The sequence below is a fragment of the Schistocerca nitens genome, chromosome 2 (assembly GCF_023898315.1).
Source record: "Schistocerca nitens isolate TAMUIC-IGC-003100 chromosome 2, iqSchNite1.1, whole genome shotgun sequence".
Lineage (NCBI taxonomy): Eukaryota > Metazoa > Arthropoda > Insecta > Orthoptera > Acrididae > Schistocerca > Schistocerca nitens.
This window is the reverse complement of record NC_064615.1, coordinates 254,246,745-254,270,404: the sequence shown is the minus strand read 5'-3', so window position 1 is coordinate 254,270,404 and position 23,660 is coordinate 254,246,745. Positions and strand designations below refer to the sequence as shown.

The 23,660-nt window shown below is 41.9% G+C and overlaps 1 protein-coding gene across 1 annotated transcript in view; it reads left to right on the top strand.

The window, feature by feature from the left end:
- The window catches only part of LOC126234961 (probable G-protein coupled receptor 158), a 375,069-nt gene extending 354,935 nt beyond the window's left edge, over positions 1-20,134 (top strand). The window contains exons 12-13 of the mRNA XM_049943700.1: positions 13,860-13,895; positions 13,986-20,134. Of these exons, the coding sequence (XP_049799657.1) occupies positions 13,860-13,895; positions 13,986-14,090 (141 nt within the window). The 3' untranslated portion in view covers positions 14,091-20,134. The remainder of the gene's footprint in view (positions 1-13,859; positions 13,896-13,985) is intronic.
- Positions 20,135-23,660: the final 3,526 nt, after the last annotated feature.

The window sequence follows — 23,660 nt, the reverse complement described above, 5'->3', positions numbered from 1 at the left end:
GCTTGGCATAGTGACGTCGTTTAAATATCTGGGTGTAACGTTGCAAAGTGATATGAAATGGAGCAAGCATTTGAGGATTATGGTAGGAAAGGCGAATGGTCGACTTCGGTTTATTGGGAGAATTCTAGGAAAGTTCCATGTTACGGAGACGGCATATAAGACGCTAGTGCGACCTACTCTTGCTAATGCTCGAGTTTTTGGGATCTGCACCATGTCGGATAGAAGGAAGACATCGAAGCAATTCGGAGGCGAGCTGCTAGATTTGTTATCGGTACTGAGACGCTTCGTGAGCTGAAATGGGAATCCCTGGAGGGAAGGCGACATTCTTTTGAAGGAACACTACTGCAAAAATTTAAAGAACCGGCATTTGCAACTGAATGCAGAACGGGCCTACTGCCGCCAACCTATTAGGTCTACAACTTCGCATCTGCCGTTTTTTCTCGCAGTTCGAGACTTCATTGTGAAAAATTTTCGATTCAAAGTATTGGCCGTCGCTGACCACTGCTTTCTCCTAGTTATAGGGCACCATACGAATCCCGCAGTGCATAAACTGGGTATCTTTTGAGGGGAGCCATGAATCGATCCAATTTTGCACTTGTTCATATGACCGCAAGTGCTAGCCAGCTAGGTCGTGTGCCATAGATCGAGAAAGGTGGCAGTCAGATGGAGGAATACCCGGAGAATACAGAAGGTGGGGTACAACTTCTCATATCAACGTTTCCAAGTATGTTTTGACGGGATTTTCGACTTGGGGTCGTGCACTGTCTTGCTGCAAAATTATCTTTTCATGTCTACCACTGTATTGTGGCCGTTTGTTTTTCAGTGATCGGGCAAAACACATCAATTACTTTCGATAACGATCTCCTGTGATTGGTCCCGGCGGTTGCAGTAGCATCGAAAGCTTTCTCTCTTTCACAACCATGCCGGTCTTCAACGTCAAAATCAGCGTTCTTGAAGCATGTAAACCATTTTCTGCAAAGTTCAGTCATTAACAGGCGTCTTATCATAGGTCTTATCCAGCTTTTTATGAGCCTCAGCCGCAGATTTCTTCGTATCGAAACAGAATATTAAAACCTGCCGCAGATGACGAGAACTGGGCTCGTAAGTTGACATATTCATCCGAGAATAACTTTAAGATGCAATAAAAAATCGACTAATATTTTGATATCCTCATGTTCTCAAAAGCCTAAGCTTACTGTATGATATTTACGACCTACCACTTGCGCCACTGCTTTCCACTAATGGCGTCTACTGCAAAACGGAGGAAGCAAAGTTGTAGACCTAGTACATGTCGCGTAAGGACCATGGAGATAAGGTATGAGAAATTATGGGTCTTATGGAGGCTTATAGACAGCCGTTTTCCCTCGTTCCATCTGCAAGTGGAACAACGGCCCGGTTGGCCGTGCGGTCTAACGCACAGCTTTCCGGGCGTGAAGGAGCGCCTGGTCCCCGGCACGAATCCGCCCAGCGGATTTGTGTCGAGGTCCGGTGAACCGGCCCGTCTGTGGATGGTTTTATGGGGTTTTCCATCTGCCTCGGCGAATGCGGGCTGGTTCCCCTTATTCCGCCTCAGTTACACTATGTCGGCGATTGCTGCGCAAACAAGTTCTCCGCGTACTCGTACACTACCATTCCACCATTACTCTACCACGCAAACATAGGGGTTACACTCGTCTGGTGTGAGACGTTCCCTGGGGGGGGGGGGGGGTCCACCGGGGGCCGAACCGCACAATAACCCTGAGTTCGATGTGGGGCGGCGGACGGGGGAAGAGGACTGCGGTGGTCGTGTGGGGCTGTGGACCACTGCGGATGCGGCTGGGTTCCCGGTTAACATACAATACAATACAGTACCCTCTGCCACATACCGTATGGTGCCTTGCGGGGTATGTACAGTCATACTCAAAAGTATCCGAACGGTCTGAATTGCATTTCGCCTGATTCGCATGCAACCGGCATAACGCAGCTGTCTAGCAGGTACTCTAATCGCTCCTTCGTACAGTCGTTTGACTATTGAAAATGGTTCCAACAAGTCACCACTAGAAAACACTGCTATGTATCGCAGTAACATGATGTAAAGTAATATCACGATGCTACAAATATCAGGGAACACCTTATCACAGATAAGACTGTCCTTAAGGGTTGTAAGCTCACATTTATTACAATAAATGACATACCTGAAATGTTACCACTCTCATTATTAGGTCAGATAGGTAATGCACGTAGTAAGTTCGTCGTATTCACGATTTCCGCTTCAAAGTAACATACAGTACTTATTATTTAACACAAAATGATATTAAAAGTTTAAGTTATCCAGGAGCAGCTAGTTGAGAATATGTATGAACTTCAAATGACACGACGAACCGTCTCGTTCTGCATATGGATTCAAACCTAGGTCATGCAAACTAAGCAAAGATTTCGTGACTAACGCAAACTAACAGTCATTCCTGATTAGGCATACAGAGAGTGATATACCTCGATTTTAGACAGTATCAGTTAGCAAATATCAACTTTAAATTACATAACACAAACATTTTAACGGACGCGAATTCCTCCCCAGCATCTCTTGTCCCTGTTAACGAACTACGAGAGATGTAAAATATTGCTTCTTCACAAGTAACTTACTTGAAATGCCGTGAGGTAAAGCTTTGTGTTGGACAGGGATGCCCAGAACCTAATAGGATTGATATCGAAACACAACCAACTGTGACATACCGGATTTCCTTGCCAGTAGCTAGATGTTTTAACTGAAATGACGAGAAGAAACATAAATTTTTTCCTTCCCAGGACTCCAACCCGCCACCTATCGCTGTTATATTCTACAGAAAACGAACGTTAAATATGGGTTTGTTGCACCAGCTGTGACATGTGAGCATGTTTGAACTAGAAATAATATGACGAAGAGTTCAGTGCTCACTGGGAATAGAGCCCCACACACATCGTTGTTGGCTACACACAAAGAGACGTCAGCTACCGAATTTTTCTCCACTAGCAGCTCGGAATAACATCTTGAACTTACAGTGATCTCGCAAATAGTTCTGTGTCCCACTGGGAGTCAAAAACGTCAGATATCGTTAGTGTTGACAACGAATGAAAAAACATTAAAAATCAAAATTATTATCCACCAGCAGATTGGTGTTCGCATGCTAGAGCTTGATAATATATAATGAAATCTTTGGTGCTGGGCCAGGATTCGAACCCATTCACACGTAATATGTGGAGATGTTGAGGAACCTGCAGTTTTGAGCAAACAACGAAGTGTAGCCGATCTGTATTGCCACGAAGGGATCAAATTCCGCGTTAAGGGCGGTCTGAGTTGCATTCCCAGTTCTGAACCAATTTTATCGACATACAGAAGCTCAGATAAAAGATGGAATAAGTGTCCAGTGACACTACATAGCGTTTGTTTCGTCACTAGAAATAAATAGCTAGTATAAGAAAGGTTACTGGTGATAGAGTTTCTACATGTCGCCACTCCAGACTTTATTGTGGTTCAGCCTAACGTCTACTTGGCAGAGAAGGAAAAACATCTTTAATGTGAATTTCAGACCACACTGCCATTGCATCTTCTTCACTTGGTGTAGTCAGAAGAGAATGGAATCTTTCTCTCCCTATCTAAAATCATTGATAGAAGTGGGAATCGAACCTACCATCAGTCCAACACACCACCAAACCCTCTTCTCTGTGACTCATTTTTCTATTGTAACGCCGTTGCACCACACTGGATGAGAATTCTGACACACAGGCTCCCTGTAGTAAATTGCAGCATGTTCAGTAAATTCATTTACTTGGTTGACCGAATCACCATGAAGTAGCTGCCTCGGCTACCCAGTGCATACATTCGACTCTATTTTGTAATCACCGAAATAAAATCACCATAACTGCCACCTACACAGAACTGCCAACAGTGTAGGATGCAGAAATTTAAATAGGAAGTGCTCCTTTCCACTTGAACTATTCTAATGCGCTATCTGTTTGTGAAAAACGTCGTGCAGCACAAAAGAAAAGCTGTAACTGTTTCTCTCATTGTCAGAAGTCTAGACCCGGCCATTTGCATTATCTCGCAGCGCTGTGGTGTACAGAAGTTCTGGAGGAATTGTTGTTCAGCTCTGGAGCTGTTGGAGCTATGTATATGCTAGTAGCGTAATGGTAAGTGTCGTGCACCGTAGATAAGATGTCGCGAGTTAGAATACATTTACTACTAAATTTTTTTAAAACGCAATTCTGCTGTCTGCTGAAGTTACCAATCTAATGGAACTTTGAACATAATTCCCTTCACTTCTCAACCCAAAATAGTCGCATGTGGAAAAAGTGCTAACTTCTGTGACATTTTGTTCGTTTCAGGTTTAGTAGACAGCCAGGCAGCAGATGCATCTCGAAGCTTTTGTATTATGTATGGGGAGAGCGCATCGTGCCAAAATACATCAGAAAAGTATTTTCTACATTAGCTGTCGTGTGGTAGTGGCATTTTATTCTTCTTCAAACATTGTTTGACAGCTTTAACTCAGAATAAGTTATTTACATGCATGTAATCAATAAACTGCATGTGTATCGTCAGACTGTTATAGATAACATCAGAGAATTCGCATATATCGTTGATGATTAATTTCGCTCTCATGTTTACTATTGTTTCAACAACACTAAAGCAAACCTTACGAAAACTGTGCACTGTACTATAAGAAATGAAATAAAACTACCCACGATAACCTTACGACGAAAGTCTGTAAAGTGAGTATATGTACACAAGCATGCCTCTATCGACACGAATTAGTAAAATACTACTCACTTAGATTTTGATTGGGTCGGAGTTTAATTGGTATGCTGTGTCATACTCAAGAGGTATGCAAATGTGGCATTTCATAAATATAGTTATGTATTTCTAGAAACCCAAAATTTGCTTGTCAGCAGCGGAAAGAGGCTTTACCTGTTTTGCAGCATTGCAAGTTTTTCGCCATTGCACTATGAGCCGAAAGTATTTTCTGGCCATATGCTTATTGATGTTTGGCCTGCTTGTAGCTCTTTCACAGAAGGAGGAAAAATGTTGAAGTCAGTGAGACTGGAACTGCGGACCATGACAGACGCTTTTTCACAGGTTAGCACGTTACCACAGAGCTGGCGAACAGGTATGTGTGTGAGCTTCCTCTTACGAGGCCAATAGTGGCTAGAACTCATAAACCGCTGTTTAAAGGTTTACAATCTTTTGTTACACCTCAAGTGATAATAACTGAGATTATTCAATGGAAATGACAGGTAAAATCAAGCGAACTTTGAGGTTTAATTCCGTGCACACAAGGAAGTAACTCGTCGATCACAGAGTTGCCAAACATACGTTGCCTTTTTGCAGGAAGGTCAATGAGTCGGATACGAGTTTTGCAACTGTGAAATACTTTCCTGCATTATAGAAGCGTATATTAAATTTGAACTAATACTGCGAAAATTTTGTACTTGGATAGCTTAGAATGAAAATCTTTCTGTTTATTTCAAAGGAAAACAATTGATTTTCTAATACATTGTCTGTCATACACAACTTGAAACAGGTCATGTCGACCAAATCATATGGAAGAATTGACAGCGCCGTATATCGGTAGGCAGTAAGATCTCTTGCCTTTTTGTTTGGCAGTACTCCACAGCCATTTCTAGGCGCAAGTAAATGAAGAAATGCAGCGCGTTTTTGTTATCAAGTAACGTCTTAGTTACTTTAGTTTTAATGTAATCTACGAGTAATTGCTGATGTTTGATATTAACATGAAAAGGATTCCGTAGACAGGGAAAGAACCTGTTCGTGGGAAAGTACTTCTATATTGACCAAAAGGCATTAAATGATCTTCAAGCACGTTTGTTCCAGCAGCGGTATGAATAAAATGATAGTAATAATGACGGTAGTAAACGAATTATCCTGTAACTTCACACTTGACGGTGGATTTTCTCGAACTAAGAAATTTGCTCAATTTGTGAAAATTCAAAATGGCTTTTCTTGTAGCCTATGAAGCCTAGAGGAGTCTTTACATCCTGCTGACATGAGAATAGCATAATCTCCATGTCAGAAGCTTACTTCTACTTAACCATTTAATAGACTCGCATTTTTTTCCACCGTGACTAATTATGTAAGCTAAGCACATCATTCGTTTCAGCACACTCTTGAGGCTGGGAAATGTGGCCACAATGGTCTGGTGGAACGAATTATCATAGGTGCACTGCGTGGGTTCAGGATTTTACTTTTAAGAGGCAGAAACTGATTTATTTTACCTCTGGTAACCTCAAGAGAAAGACGTTATAATCCATAATCCGCATTAAACATCACGTTCCTTCATTACTAACTGGGCAGAGCCGGTTTACGTTGGGAAATGACATAGCGGAAGTCATAGCAAACAGAAATACAGTCGCCATTAAACTCACTTACATTAGAAAATTTTATTTTATTTGATGAATCGATAGCCATTTGCTTGATTGAACTAGAGACGTTGAAAAATTTGGTGCTGGAGTTCGTATCTCCTCTTTCGAGGATCTGAATCTCTCGGAACAGTACAGTTCAATCATTTCGTTCCTTTTTTCAAGACTGCAATCTTCTCTAGGTCTCCTCCAAAGGATCCAGTACAAAAATATTCATAATTTCGTTTCAAGCCCTATCAAGTGCACACCCACCTGCTAGTGAAAATTAACGTGCATTTTTAATGTTTGTTCATGTGTTGCCAACAATAGCAATAGGTGTCGTTATTTCTGGTCAAACACGCACACATCTTACTGATGGTGAGTAAGCAACTGATACGTAAGCTATATTCGTGGATGCACCGTAGGTGTGCAGTTCGATTGTCGCTTAGGCACAAAACTTTGTATCCTTATTTTAGATTGAAACACCTAGCAACTCGTAAGAAAAGCCGATACGTAACATTTGATTTTTCTTAGTTAACAATCCGATTACGTATTGGGTTCGTATCTCCGTCACAGAACTTCACATCTTGCACTTCATCTTTAAATGCATGCACACTTTGTTACTTCAGAATGGAGGTACATCAGACATCTTTCGTGGTTAGCTAACAGGGGCGAAAGGGTCTTGATAGGGGTCACCGTTTATTGCAAAAATTGTCGTCTTTTATTTTCGAGTTTAGATTTGGTTACTGGTATTGGCAAAAATTTCGGTAATTCATGACTCTTCATGGCTAGTCATCAATATGATGTGATTAGATTAGATTAGAATAATTCGTTCCATAGATCATGAATACGACATTTCGTAATGATGTGGAACGTGTCATTTTAAATGAAAGATTTCTTTACATATCACGATTCAATTTCTTTACAATAATTTTTTACACTCTCTCTCTCCCTCTCTCCCTCTCTCCCTCTCTCTCTCTCTCTCTCTCTCTCTCTCTCTCTCTCTGTCATACACACACACACACACACACACACACACACACACACACACACACACACATTTTTTTTTATTTGTTTGTTGTACTCGACTATCGGCGAGGTACGAAAACGCCTGTGAATGAGTTTCTTAGTTTTGAGTACACTTGCGAAAGATAAAAACAACTATGAGAGTTACTGATTTATGATGCTTGGTTTGCAGTCAGTTCTGAGTATTATTAGTAACTCCACTCCAGTCCCTAAACCTAGTTACACAAATGCGAATCAGTCGCATTACGTCCCGCTGTAGGATCGCATCGGTTCCTCTTCTTCCTGCTGGTACTGTAACTGACATTTGGCAACAAGGCAACGTATGTTGGCCAACTCTGTGATCGACGAGTTACTTCCTTGTGTGCACGGAATTAAACCTCAAAGTTCACTTGATTTTACCTGTCATTTCCATTGAATAATCTCAGTTACTATCGGTAGAGGTGTAACAAAAGATTGTAAAATTACGGTTTTCAGCAAAGGAAAGTCATTGCAGGTGGAAATCGCAACTAATCTCGTCCTTTAAACAGCGGTTTATGAGTTCTAGCCACTACTGGCCTCGTAAGAGGAAGCTCATCCACATACCTGTTCGCCAGCTCTGTGGTAACGTGCTACCCTGTGAAAAAGCGTCTGTTATGGTCCGCAGTTCCAGTCTCACTGACTTCAACGTTTTTACCCCTTCTGTGAAAGAGCTACAAACAGATCAGACACATATAAGGAAATCGCAAGAAAATACTTTCGGCTCATAGTGCAATGGTGAAAAACTTGCAATGCTGCAAAACAGGTAAAGCCTCTTTCGCCGCTGACAAGCAAATTTTCGGTTTCTAGAAATACATAACTATATTTGTGAGATGCCACGTTTGCATACCTCTTGAGTATGACACAGCATACCAATTAAACTCCGACCCAATCAAAATCTAAGTGAGTTGTATTTTACTAATTCGTGTCGATAGAGGCATGCTTGTGTACAGATACTCAGTTTACAGACTTTCGTCGTAAGGCTATCGTGGGTAGTTTTATTTCATTGCTTATAGTACAGTGCACAGTTTTCGTAAGGTTTGCTTTAGTGTTGTTGAAACAATAGTAAACATGAGAGCGAAATTAATCATCAACGATATATGCGAATTCTCTGATGTTATCTATAACAGTCTGACGATACACATGCAGTTTATTGATTACATGCATGTAAATAACTTATTCTGAGTTAAAGCTGTCAAACAATGTTTGAAGAAGAATAAAATGCCTCTACCACACGACAGCTAATGTAGAAAATACTTTTCTGATGTATTTGGGCACGATGCGCTCTCCCCATACATAATACAAAAGCTTCGAGATGCATCTGCTGCCTGGCTGTCTACTAAGCCTGAAACGAACAAAATGTCACAGAAGTTAGCCCTTTTTCCAAATGCGACTATTTTGGGTTGAGAAGTGAACGGAATTAAGATCAAAGATCCATTAGATTGGTAACTTCAGCAGACAGCAGAATTGCGTTTTAAAAAAATTTAATAGTAAATGTATTCTAACTCGCGACATCTTATCTACGGTGCACGACACTTACCATTACGCTACTAGCATATACATAGCTCCAACAGCTCCAGAGCTGAACAACAATTCCTCCAGAACTTCTGCACACCACAGCGCTGCGAGATAATGCAAATGGCCGGGTCTAGACTTCTGACAATGAGAGAAACAGTTACAGCTTTTCTTTTGCGCTGCACGACGTTTTTCACAAACAGATAGCGCAATAGAATAGCTCAAGTGGAAAGGAGCACTTCCTATTTAAATTTCTGCATCCTACACTGTTGGCAGTTCTGTGTAGGTGGCAGTTATGGTGATTTTATTTCGGTGATTACAAAATAGAGTCGAATGTATGCACTGGGTAGCCGAGGCAGCTACTTCATGGTGATTCGGTCAACCAAGTAAATGAATTTACTGAACATGCTGTAATTTACTACAGGGAGCCTGTGTGTCAGAATTCTCATCCAGCGTGGTGCAACGGCGTTACAATAGAAAAATGAGTCACAGAGAAGAGGGTTTGGTGGTGTGTTGGACTGATGGTAGGTTCGATTCCCACTTCTATCAATGATTTTAGATAGGGAGAGAAAGATTCCATTCTCTTCTGACTACACCAAGTGAAGAAGATGCAATGGCAGTGTGGTCTGAAATTCACATTAAAGATGTTTTTCCTTCTCTGCCAAGTAGACGTTAGGCTGAACCACAATAAAGTCTGGAGTGGCGACATGTAGAAACTCTATCACCAGTAACCTTTCTTATACTAGCTATTTATTTCTAGTGACGAAACAAACGCTATGTAGTGTCACTGGACACTTATTCCATCTTTTATCTGAGCTTCTGTATGTCGATAAAATTGGTTCAGAACTGGGAATGCAACTCAGACCGCCCTTAACGCGGAATTTGATCCCTTCGTGGCAATACAGATCGGCTACACTTCGTTGTTTGCTCAAAACTGCAGGTTCCTCAACATCTCCACATATTACGTGTGAATGGGTTCGAATCCTGGCCCAGCACCAAAGATTTCATTATATATTATCAAGCTCTAGCATGCGAACACCAATCTGCTGGTGGATAATAATTTTGATTTTTAATGTTTTTTCATTCGTTGTCAACACTAACGATATCTGACGTTTTTGACTCCCAGTGGGACACAGAACTATTTGCGAGATCACTGTAAGTTCAAGATGTTATTCCGAGCTGCTAGTGGAGAAAAATTCGGTAGCTGACGTCTCTTTGTGTGTAGCCAACAACGATGTGTGTGGGGCTCTATTCCCAGTGAGCACTGAACTCTTCGTCATATTATTTCTAGTTCAAACATGCTCACATGTCACAGCTGGTGCAACAAACCCATATTTAACGTTCGTTTTCTGTAGAATATAACAGCGATAGGTGGCGGGTTGGAGTCCTGGGAAGGAAAAAATTTATGTTTCTTCTCGTCATTTCAGTTAAAACATCTAGCTACTGGCAAGGAAATCCGGTATGTCACAGTTGGTTGTGTTTCGATATCAATCCTATTAGGTTCTGGGCATCCCTGTCCAACACAAAGCTTTACCTCACGGCATTTCAAGTATGTTACTTGTGAAGAAGCAATATTTTACATCTCTCTTAGTTCGTTAACAGGGACAAGAGATGCTGGGGAGGAATTCGCGTCCGTAACAATGTTTGAGTTATGCAATCTAAAGTTGATATTTGCTAACTGATACTGTCTAAAATCGAGGTATATCACTCTCTGTATGCCTAATCAGGAATGACTGTTAGTTTGCGTCAGTCACGAAATCTTTGCTTAGTTTGCATGACCTAGGTTTGAATCCATATGCAGAACGAGACGGTTCGTCGTGTCATTTGAAGTTCATAGATATCCTCAACTAGCTGCTCGTGGATAACTTAAACTTTTAATATCATTTTGTGTTAAATAATAAGTACTGTATGTTACTTTGAAGCGGAAATCGTGAATACGACGAACTTACTACGTGCGTTACCTACCTGACCTAATAATGAGAGTGGTAACATTTCAGGTATGTCATTTATTGTAATAAATGTGAGATTACAAGCCTTAAGGACAGTCTTATCTGTGATAAGGTGTTCCCTGATATTTGCAGTATCGTGATATTACTTTACATTATGAGTTATTACGAAACAGAGCTGTGTTTTCTAGTGGTGACTTGTTGAAACCATTTTCAATAGTCAAACGACTGTACGAAAGAGCGATTAGAAGACCTGCTAGACAGCCTCGTTATGCCGGTTGCATGCGAATCAGGCGAAATGCAGTTCAGGTCGTTCGGATACTTTTGAGCATGACTGTACGTAGATGTAGAATGAGGATGGGACAACTTTATTTCTGTTCGTTACAGTAAAATGTTCAGTAACCAACTTTGAAAAGGCATAGTAGCGAGTTCAGGGTGTCGAGGACCTTAGTGTGTTTGAGAAAGTGTCAGTAGCTACACAAAACAGTATGTGTTGTAGATGGACCTATTTTATTTCGTAATTGTTCTGAAACCATTGGCCCACACTCCTTCCCCCGCGCTTGCACCCCACCAACCACGACAGCTGGACTTCTTTATAACTTTTACAGTAGGTAATGAAATTAAGACGTTGTTAGAATTACAGCGTAGAAGTGAGGGGGAAACAGTCTCAGTCAGAGCCTGTAAGTTCCCCACTTGACTGTGACACATCATGTCAGAGTTGCATTCGTCCTTAAGTTTTGCATGCCAGTGTACATTAATTAAATGATTGTTAATTCTATATTATTACGGGCTGGATGCAAGGAACTTCTCCTGTTCAATTTCTGGTACTTTTGCATAACCCTGTTTTATAACTGCATTATTAATTTTCACTGTGTGGCCGAGCGGTTCTAGGCGCATCAATCTGAAAACGCGCGACCGCTACGGTCGCAGATGCAACGTAACCTTCCCGTACTGGAAGTGGTAAAAGTCTACCTAAGTAGGAATATTACCGTCGCTTTGACCTATCCTACCGCTCCTGCGAGCTACCGTCTGTAGTAAATGGTTTCTTAAATTCGTGTGGTCCACGAAATTACTGGCCCCTGCGAGTTATTGCTGGGTATTAATAATTTCTAGCGGAAGGTTTTAACAAACCGGTAAAAATTTGAATGCAACGGATAACGCATTTTTTTTTTTTTGAACCACTACAGAAGGCACCTATACAGGGCTTAATAGACAGTATATAACTTTTATTTGCTTTCATGATCCACAATTCGACTGTGGTACTGACTGCCACCTATTCTTTATGATGGACGGAGTAAATAATCAGTCGAGGGTAGAGATTAATTTATATTTATTCAGTACCGATGGTACTTTAACAATTAGTCGTGTTTCTCTTACAATGTACATCATCAAAACCGGTCTCTAGTTAACATGGTTCAGTTTCGCCACGTAAGTATGGAATGGGACAGAGGAGCGCAGACCTGGCTTCAATGTAATTTTATACGACCGCACAATTATACCTAAACCCTCGGTTATTACATTCAGTTGCTATAGATTACTCAGAACAAGTTCCGCAAAGACAATACAAGCACAACTAGGTCAGGGTGAAAGAGTATTTAGCAAATCTTTATCAAATCAGTGGGCATTAAAATCCTATACTTTTCCTAGTGGCACGAGTATTTTACTTAACGCACAACATCGCCAACAAATCAAATCGTTATGGGGGTGCACAAGAAACGTCACTTCAATGCTGTTCAATCCACATGGCCAAGTTTCAGTAGCCGACAGAAACCCAGAAAAATATGGACACACACGATTATTCCTTCCCTATTTTACACTCGCTCACTATCGTATGATTATTCATCGTGTACAATATATTTTCAGACCGAAACTACAATTTATCAATGCGGTGGTTGCTCCAACCGACCACGTGGCGAGAAAGCAAGTTGACAAAGAAAACGTATGGAAAATATATAAAAATCTCCAAAATATTACTGTAAATGGAAGAGCAGATTAAAATACCTTGAATGAGTGAATTTCCGTTGAGCACAGAGCAATAACGTGACCGTGAGCTTAAGGCACATGGTGCGTTGCCTGAACAAGGCACTAACGCAAGGTCTACTGAAATTCAAGTAAATTAAGAAATTATGGGGTTCAGTGGTAATTTCGCACCTGCTTTCAACATATGGACTTCATTACAGAGCAGATTTCAGACAATCTAATACCTAGGTTAACATTACCAAAACGAGAGCTGCGTCTCCACGTCTGGCCAGCACCACGACTCAGGAACAAGTGCTCCTCCAACCGAATTCGACTAACCGTTCCGCTTACAAACGTGGTGGGGGTGGCGCGCCAACCTGACAGAGCCAATTCGCGCGCCTACGTGTCATCTTTGCCCTGACCTGCAAACTTGGTCTCTGCTAATCATGTTCACACTTGGGGGATTGGTACTACCCTACCCCAGAACGACCATTCATGCAGTGTTACAATCTGTGCCTAAAGCTTTCTGCTAGTTCACACACTCACTCATTTATACCGTTCAGGCCGCACAAGGGAAGGGAAAATGGGAAACGTGGTACACAACAACAAAAAATATTCAATAAATAACACTGTTTAGTCCATTCTCTCCTTTTGGACACCAGCTGAGGTATTACCTGCAAGAGAAGAAACTCTTGCTAATAATTTCTGCGTGCTATCAATTTAATAAAACATTGGAACTGTACAACAATTTCCGTTTCACAGGTTCGAATCCTGCCTCGGGCATGGTTGTGTGTGATGTCCTTAGGTTAGTTAGGTTTAAGTAGTTCTAAGTTCTAGGGGACTGATGACCTCAGATGTTAAGTCCCATAGTGCTCAGAGCCATTTTTTGTGTCGCTCCTTGCTTGGGGCCTGGCGCGGCCACACACATACGCGTCCCGACTCACGGCTACCCTGGGCAGAGTCACTGCGTTGCAGACGTGTGACCTTTTCTGACTTGTCACTGGGAGAGCGAACCGGCCTCCGTGTGCGCAGGCCCTGCACCACCGCCAGCAGAGCCAGCAGCAGCAGGCGGCCGCGGCGGGCGACGCCTCCTCGGGGGCGGCGGGCGGCCAGGCGGCGTCGTCTTCGCGGCAGCCGCGCTGGATGCCGGCGCGCCAGGACGCCACCGAGACGGAGGTGTCGCGCACGCCCGAGGACTCGGTCTGCAGCAACGAGGGACCCAGCGCCGTCTACGCAGAGCTCGACCGCGACCTCCGGCCCTGAGGTTTCAGCCCCTCGCCCCGGAGGCCACCGCGCCGCGAGTGGTTCTGACGAGGCGGGGGGAGCACCGGCCCCGCGAGGGGACCCACCTGCGAAGAAGGCCTGCGCGCTGCCGCGAGGCAGAGCTGATCCGACGTCGCCCTCTACCACTGTTCCTGGAGTGCTCCCGGGTGTACTCGGCTGTCACCAGTTTCTCCGTTACGATCTCCCGTGTCGTTTCCAGATTCTTCGTGCCTGTTTGACATAAATACGATTCCAGTCAGCGATCTTCAACAGCGTACCTGTTTATCAGCCCCACCTACAGGTGGCAGCCCTGCTTTGGAACGGGATCACTGCTCAAACCACTTCGGAATATGAACAAGCGAATGACTCCGTGTCACATACGACGACAACTAGGAGCCCTCCAACACTTACATGGTGATTCGCCTTCAGACGTCAAATGGTGGAGAACACGATGTACAACTTCCACTTAGGATGTGCGTAACAGACTCAAACACGTGAACAGCAAATCCTATGAAAGTCTCCAGCACTGTCTCCAGGCAAAGACTAAGTCTGAAACTCCGAGCCCTATTCTACTTGTGAATCACACCATACCTTTCATCGTGTTGATTTTCTAACTTTGGATTGTCAGCAGCATTGTTTCGCTCCAAAGGTATAACGCCGGGTATTTATTACCTGACCACACGTATGCTCTAGTCAACTCGTGGTGTTAAAGTAACGAAGGGCCTACAGAAATAAAATTGTTGCCTGTTGTCCTCGAAGCACCGTTGCCCAACTGGATGAATGCTCGACGTTACCATTCTCAGCAGGTCTACAACAACGCCTTCACTTATTCGACTGTTACTTTCTCTTCAAGAATACTTACGGTGAAGTCTCAGCTGCCATTCATATTTACTTATATCTTTATAAGGGACTATCCTATCATCCACAGAACGACAGCCAGGAAGCATCACTGCAGCACCTGGAACGTTGTTCGCCGCTAGACTCGTCAACCTACAAGCTGAGTCAGCGTTCTCCAGTCTATGTGTTGGTGCTATAGTACCTCCATCGACGTAGCACGCTCTTTCCTGTAGCAGATCAACGTTCCCAGTCTCCCCTACGAATCCTGACAGTAAAAATCTGTTATGAAAAGGATGTATAACTCATCGCAGCAGCATCAAGAATCACACAAATGTCGGATGAAAGAGTCGTGAAATTCTACATTACAACTTTTTTCTTCTGTTCTGTATACGACATCGGTATCTGGAAATGATACGCAGACATGTTTAATCTTACAAGCTATTTTCAGAACATTGGACACCTGTAAAAGCGTACGCTCGGACAGTGACATCTATTACATAGGCAAACATTGCCTGAAACCAGGACTAAATTTGTGGCAGTGTCCTAAACTCTTAGCGAGCATATAAGAATCATGGAATTCCAACACGTCAGCTCACGCTAAAGTCGACTAGAGATTTTATCTCATTTGACGAGTCATAGAGACTAACCGTGTAAAGAAGACAAGGAGAACTGTTTGGCGGACACATTTATAGAATTCACTAGCGCACCGTGACACTGTGAATCACCGTGTTCTAATAGCATTGCAAATAAAGCGATTTTCCAACAGCCTCTAATATCCAAATGTCTAACCTGGCCCCACATTTGTTTGCGAAGGAGTTGTTGGCCCAGAGATCGGCTACAAGCCGATTGGACTTTTGATCAAAAACTACCAGCATCACAAAAGGATATGAGAATTACTGTTACGAAAGGGGTGGTAACGTATCCTCTCAGTCATCGCACCTGCGTTTTGGAAGCCAGTGACATCTGTGACATCATTCGCATCAGCTCTGGAAATGTTGTTCTTTGCAAGAACGGTGCACAAAGTTTTATCCGCCTGCATTCCGGTATCCTGGACGGAAGAGTTTGGAACCCATGCTTCATTCGGAGCTCTTGTTACGACTGCACTGTTCCTGCAAATGCTCCAGGATCTCATCTACTGAGCGGATAGACCATCCACCAGAGAGTTTTGTTCCTGCGGGCACACTCGGGCAAGCCTGCAGCTCTGGGTGTGCTTCCAGTACAAAATTAAAAAAAAAAATGAAACTGACCAATACACCCACTTTTTCCTCCACTGCTACACCTCTGATACCATATCATTAAATTTACCTCACCTGGCACAGTGAGCTTTGGAAATGCTCACACAAGAATACGGACCAGCCAGCCACGTCAATTGTGAAGTTCCGAACTCTGCGTACTAATACTGTTTCCTCGAGAACTTCTTGGTCAATGAACAATTAACAAAAAGAAATTGAAAGTGGTTACAAAGTACGCAAAGTGTTTCTGTACTCCTCACGTGTCTCGAACACTTATTATCGATGTCTTAGATAAGTGTGCGTTTAGAAGTAGACGCTTAGCAAGGGAAGCAAAGAAGAATCAGGTGCTCTACTAGAATCCTGTGCATTTTACGATGACGTAGTTAGTATTACGCTGTGCAGCTTTTATAGTGTAGCCACTCCCTATGAACCAGTACGTCTAAGACGCCTCTTTGTCAGCACTCGCTATACGATTTTGGAACTGTGAAATACAAACACAGAGGGACCACTGTTTTAGACGCAGAGTGAAAGCAGTGTGAGCGAAACTGCCAAGTAAAAGCGCAGCACATTTTGCTCCTCCTTACTGCGTAGGGAACACCGGCATAAACGGATTAGGAAACCTCTGCGATTCACTCTGTCACCACTGCTCATGATATACGTATTTCAGAAACATTTGTCAAGCTATTTCAAAAATACCATATGTGGAACGAGACAAGAGAAGCTTTTGTAGAGTAAAAAGTATATGTATATTAGCTGGCTACTAGATGAAAAATTGTGCCAGATTCGCTTCGAGCTGTTTCTGTTTTGTTACTGAATCTATTTTTGAAACGGGTGTTTATCGGCAACCATTGTTTTGGCCAGCAGTGGGCGGCTTGCATCAGAGCTTCTATAGTGGCATTTTTACGTCAACGATAAGCGGTGCCCCCTCCACAGGAGACACTTTTAGAGAGAGAGAGAGAGAGAGAGAGAGAGAGAGAGGGGGGGGGGGGGTGGCTCCTCCGAGAGCTTGTTGGCTGCCAGCAGTTTGTGATTGTGTAGACGCCAAAGATTACGCTTGAGCGAGAGTTAATCAGCAGACCCTAATTAACGCCATATACTACTCATTACGTATCTCATCCCCAATGTGATAACGCCGAGCTTATACATGTGTAAATGTTTCATGGAAGGCATCAGCTCATACGCATGTACATATCGGACAGGACAGCTTCACTCACTCCCATTCTTCCAAACTACGCCCCCCGTCCAGTACGATACCGCTACTTGTCAGGACAAGCTCAGACACGTCTCACTATTGCTTTACGTCTGTAGAAAAGGTTCTTCTCCTTGAGCTATGTGAAATATCAGATATTCAGACTTCTGTGGTCGACAATAACGGTTATAAGATAAGGACGAAAAATCAGACGCATGAAGATGCCCGAGAAGGTCCATCACGAAATCGCTTGACATATTTGGCTATCGTCAGATTTCTAGCACTGTGCAGTAGAGGTGGAGTGACCAGGGGGAATCAATAAAAGACTTGATTTCTTTCCACGATAGTCAGAAATGCCTGTAGAGCAGTTTCAGTAACCTGTGTCAAGGGGACCTTACTGTCAACCCGGACATCACTTTTCTAAGGCCTCTCAGTTCTGAGATGGACTCGAAACAATCGCGTTTGAATATTTGAAGAGTATGGAACTGTGGAAAATACAAGACGTCGAGCTGACACTGCGAAGTTATGCAGCAAGAAACTCAAGAAGATTCTATGGTATTGATGTACCACAACAACTTTCCTAGACACATGAAGCATTTCATCAGGTTTTCCCATTTTTCCGTTTTTTACTACTAGCTGAAAAGGACCTGCTTCACTTGATTTTTATGGTCATTTGTTTCTCACCTGTTTCATTTCTTCACTGCTCTTTCTGTTTTACTCTTTTCAAATCACCACTTGCAAGATCTCTTCTTTTACGTTTAACACATTGTTCATTATCTAAAACAACTTACTTTCACTTCAGTTTATTTCGCTCTCTACCATTCTCTCTTCTCCTTGGTCGCTAGACACATTTGGTTATGGGCAGAATTTTAGCACTGTACAGCATACTGGTGCATGCGCCTCGCTATCATCTATATAAACTCTTCTGAGACGAAACGTATCCTCACCGTAACAGCATATGGAATACTCAAGGACATTCTCGAACGTCCTCGACTACTCTGAAAGCACTAGACCGTTCTGGAACATTGTAGAACATACTAGAAAATTCTAGAACATTCTAGAGCATTCTAAAAAGTGCTCTAGCGTTCTCCAAGGAACGTTTTGGCCTGTGTTGGTCACTTCAGCACTCGAGTCCTACCTGCTTCACCAGTTTCTGATGATAAATTCATTGTTGCAATGTTGTCTTTTGACACCCGTATCCTCCTACCCAGCCCCTGCAGTTATAAAACGAAACCTTCTTCATGGACTGGGGATGAAGGGCTACCACACCATATAAACCTCTACGGGTGACGGGGTAGCGGCTTGCGTAGATAAACCACACTTGTACTTATTACATATATTGATGACCGACTCAAAAACTAAATCCATAATATCTTCACATTCACTAGAAAAAGAACGCCTGGCGATCCTTTGAATGTATGTGTATCAGTGTGTTTGAGTACATCCAGTAACCTGGTGGCACAGTCATGACACTAAACTTAGGTATTAGGACCATTAGCCACTGTTGGCGTTTTTGCTTGGGAGCAAGGTTGTTTTTTAGGAATAGTTATGGTTCCCACTGTTCTACTTCACCAAGTGCTACAGAACTCGCTAAACCTCTAACGGTAGGACTTGGCTCGGCTGCAATTCACGCATTCAGTCTCTATAGTGACTCTTGATTCCTACAGCCACTTGTAGGACTGGGTTATCACCACCACGTGGACTTGGCAGATGCTGTCCGTGATACTACCCAACATTTGGAACCATCTGTTCGTAGGTAATTGTCACCATATCCTGGAAATCCAATTCTCCAAGATGTTTCATTGGGTCCTCGAGATTGTTTTGACTACCAATCACGAATCTCCGTTCTGCTAGTTAAAGCCCCATCCTCAACCCCCCTCCACTCCAACCACTACCCCCTCCCTCTAACCTCGGCCCGCTCACTTACTGTGAGGAGAGTAGCCTTGACGAACCGTGGTTTAACCTGCACCTTGCTCCTCTTAGCTGGTATTTAGAAAGAAAATCATTATTTGACTCTAGGGACACTGTCCTTGCCTTGCAGACCGCATAACATTATTTCGAGCGCCCGCCATTGGTCTCTTGACATTTTAGGACACAATCACCATCAGCCCTTCGAAGAAAAGTTTCATTGGACGCACAGTGCAGATAACCCTTAGAACTCCCATTAGTACGCAGTAGTACACCATCGTTAACTGTAGAAAATTTGTGACAAAGGTCGAAGACAGCTGAACTCTTATAACTTCGGGTAAGATGTAGAACACGATTGTCGGAGAAATTTATGCCACGTTTTCACAATTGCAATGTAGGATCACAGTCAGTGAGACGAGCGAGTTCATTCTAAGTCTAATTAGCAGCCAAAGGGGCCGACACAGGCAACGAAGAAGGATATTCTCAATTAAAAATAGCGGAGCACTTAAACTGCCTCAACGACGGTCTTGTTCAGGGTAGCTTGTCCCGGCAGTGTGGTATCGCCGTAACCACACAGCACGATCAAACCACAAGTAAAGCCTACCTTGCACCCACACATAAATTTCACAACTCGGTCCCAAAATCTAAACTTCCTTTCTGTGGCCTCCCTCCACTCATCTTCCACCTTTTATCTTTCTCTGTCTATCAGCGCCCACCTACAATTTGAAATACACTCATAGCCTTTTGTATATACTCCTTTCTCATTAAACTTGTCCATTAAAAGATGTTTTGTATGTCAAAGAGAAATTTTAAATAAAATGTTTTATGTTGAAGATATATAAATGTATGTACAAGAAAAAATATATATATATATATACATATATATATTCACAGAAAATATGTATATCACTATTAAATATCGGTAAATTACAATTGAGTTTTTTTCATCCTGCCCAATGAGCTCTCTGTCAATACGTTTCTTAACTTTCTTCCTAGCAACATAACAATATCGTTAAGTAAAAAAAGCCTGAAAAACCAAGAACATCGTAAACACTCATTAAGGAACATGCAATCACGAAGCACACTACGCACTTTGCAACAAGATGTAAGTTGCTTGATGCTCAGCCTGCTGGGGCTGCTACCCATAAAACATGCTGCTTGTAGCAGCCAAAGACAAACGAGTTCCTTACTGAAACCATACGAGCATCTATAACATATCTTGTCAGGTCTACAATATACAACGTACAATATGGACGGAATGCACATGCACTTCAGAAATATTGCTTTACGGATCGAAGAAATGAAATTATCAAATCAGTGAAAAAGAAAGGAAGATTGATGGAGAAAACATCAGCTAATATAGCAGCTGCAGAAGCATTTAAATGAAGTATTAACACAGAGGTAGGTAACAACTAAAACTAGAGGTTCATTAGAAAAAAAAATAATATTTCATGTGCTCCTACTACACTGTCAATAACAATCGTAGATCAGTTGATGTATAACAAAATGTCACCTTTTATTATTTTCTTTGACCTATCTGAGGCACGTGAATGTGTGAATGTGTGAGTGTGTGAATCATAATATCCTGCTAGGTAAACTGAGGTTTTGTGGAGTGAATAGTACAGCCAACCAATGGATAATGTCACATCTAACGAAAAAAAGTAGGAGATTGTACTCAATAACACAGCCAATGTAAGCAGAAGACATTGTTCTGACTGAGGAGATCGCTTAGGGTATTTCACGAACCTCAGTCTTGGATCAACTACAGTTTCTCGAGTTATGTAAATGGCGTTCCGGCTAATAGCAACAGGCAGCATTAGTTCTTTTTCTAGATGACACTAGTGTTATAATCCATACAAACAGTAACTGAACAAATTGTAAACAATGTTCTCAAAAGTATTATTCAACGGTATTCCGCAAATCGCCTCACTCTCAATTTAAAAAAGACGTATTCAGTTCTTCACATCTGCAGGTATAACAGCAACGATAAATGTAATACACGGTGTGGAAACAGTAGAAATGGTAAGTAGAATGAAAACCTGTCTTTACTGATGTGAATTTAAGCAGGAAAAAGTTTTTGAATTATTTACAAATTCAATTCAGCGACTTTTGCATTTCAAATCATTGAAAACCTGTAAGTTAACATATTTTTCGTATTTTCATTCACTAAATTGTATGGAATAATGTTTGGTGTAACTCATCTCCAACAAAGAGAGTTTTCATTCATCACACTGGCTGTAAGAATAATGTGTGGTCCTCACACACGATCATCTTGTAGACATTTGTTTAAGAAGTTAGGTATTTTCACTAACCCATTACATTTCGAATGGAACAGTGTTGTTCGTCATTACAATTGCAGAAGAAAAATTGGAATTCATTATTCCACATTAAGGCTGTATTTAGCAAAAAGAGAGGTGGAAAATGCTGCCACCAAAAATTTTTCTATCTTTTACCCAGTTACGTAAAATATCTGACAGACATAAAAGTTAAATTCGAAAACAAATTGAAAAATTCCCCTTAAGAGGAATCGCGAACTGACATGTGTATTCAATATATATATATATATATATATATATATATATATATATATATATATATATATATATATATATATATATTGCCATCGTGTAGCCATATTCACGTATGAATGTATAATGTGTATGTAAAATCGCTTGTACCATATCATTACAATTAATTGTACAAATAATTCAGGGCACATAAAACTAACTATCCAAATTGAAACATTTAAGTATGTAACATCCCCTCATGGTGATCGGTTAAATAACACTGACCACACTCCGCAGCTCGTGGTCGTGCGGTAGCGATCTCGCTTCCCGCGCCCGGGTTCCCGGGTTCGATTCCCGGCGGGGTCAGGGATTTTCTCTGCCCCGTGATGGCTGGGTGTTGTGTGATGTCCTTAGGTTAGTTAGGTTTAAGTAGTTCTAAGTTCTAGCGGACTGATGACCATAGATGTTAAGTCCCATAGCGCTCAGAGCCATTTGAACCATTTTTGAACACTGACCACATGATGGTAAATTCAAAACTTCGAAAGTAAGACAATGGGTTCCGAAACACAGACGAAACGATATTGGGAAATATACACCTACTGTAAAATGACATCCTCCCCTACTCAACTCTAAGCAAAATAAAATGTGCTGCTTTTGATAAAATGTAATGCAAATCACTATCTGACTAAAACGGCAGAAGTGCTCACTGTTCGTCAAAACTGAAAAATAAATATAATTGGACTACCATAAAAAAAGAAGATCGCCAGTCTAGTATGAAAAATTTCACCACATTGTCTCTAAGTGCTTCTCGTAATTCACAATTATGTGAAGGTGTTTAAAGAACACAGGGAAATTTTCCTGTTCGATTCACAAATTAGTGATTTTGCCTTAAATCACATACTTCCTGCTGTATTTTGAAACAGGCCAGTCCTGTAATTTCTACTGTAATTATTGTGATTCAAATATGATGTACACGACAATGCAAAAGCGTTGCTACACAGTAACCATTACCAGTAAAGATTGGCAATTCGTAATATGACCAAAGCTATTGAAATAACTTTTCTGAATAACACATGAGAATATTTCACTCAGAATTGTCATTCAGCGCCAGAATAGTGTGTGCCAAGCAACATGAAGATCGAGTCATTAAACTCCCAAGGTACATTCAAAAAGGTAAGAACTATGAAGAAATTGATATCAGAATAACTACCAGAAAATAAATCAACTGTACAGTAAGCCTGAAATATGCTTAAATGTAGCCATCAAAAGTAATAACAATAACAGCCAAGCAACCTGCCCAGACAAGCAAGGATTACAGTTATGCCACATCCGTTTTTCTCCGAACGTTTTTTCTGATTTTATTTTTGACTGCGACCGTACCACGGACTTTTATTAACGCTGTGGTGGATGACGAATAAATATTTTGTAAAACTTGCCAAAATTATAATCACTCAGTTCACCTTTCCTCTATAAATCACCTTGGAGCACCCATGTGCTAACGTACGAAAACATCACCCACATACAAAAAAAATGGCTCTGAGCACTATGGGACTCAACTGCTGAGGTCATTAGTCCCCTAGAACTTAGAACTAGTTAAACCTAACTAACCTAAGGACATCACAAACATCCATGCCCGAGGCAGGATTCGAACCTGCGACCGTAGCGGTCTCGCGGTTCAGACTGCAGCGCCTTTAACCGCACGGCCACTTCGGCCGGCACCCACATACAACCCAGCGCTACACAGATCATGGGCCTCTGTAGGAAGTGGTTGGACATAACACTGTAGCCTCGTTTAATGTCTACGGGCGCCAACTCACACCTGTCGCAATTTTCCCAACATACGTTTTTAAATAAATGCAGGCAGTTATTGCTCCATTATAAATCAGGTACGCACTCA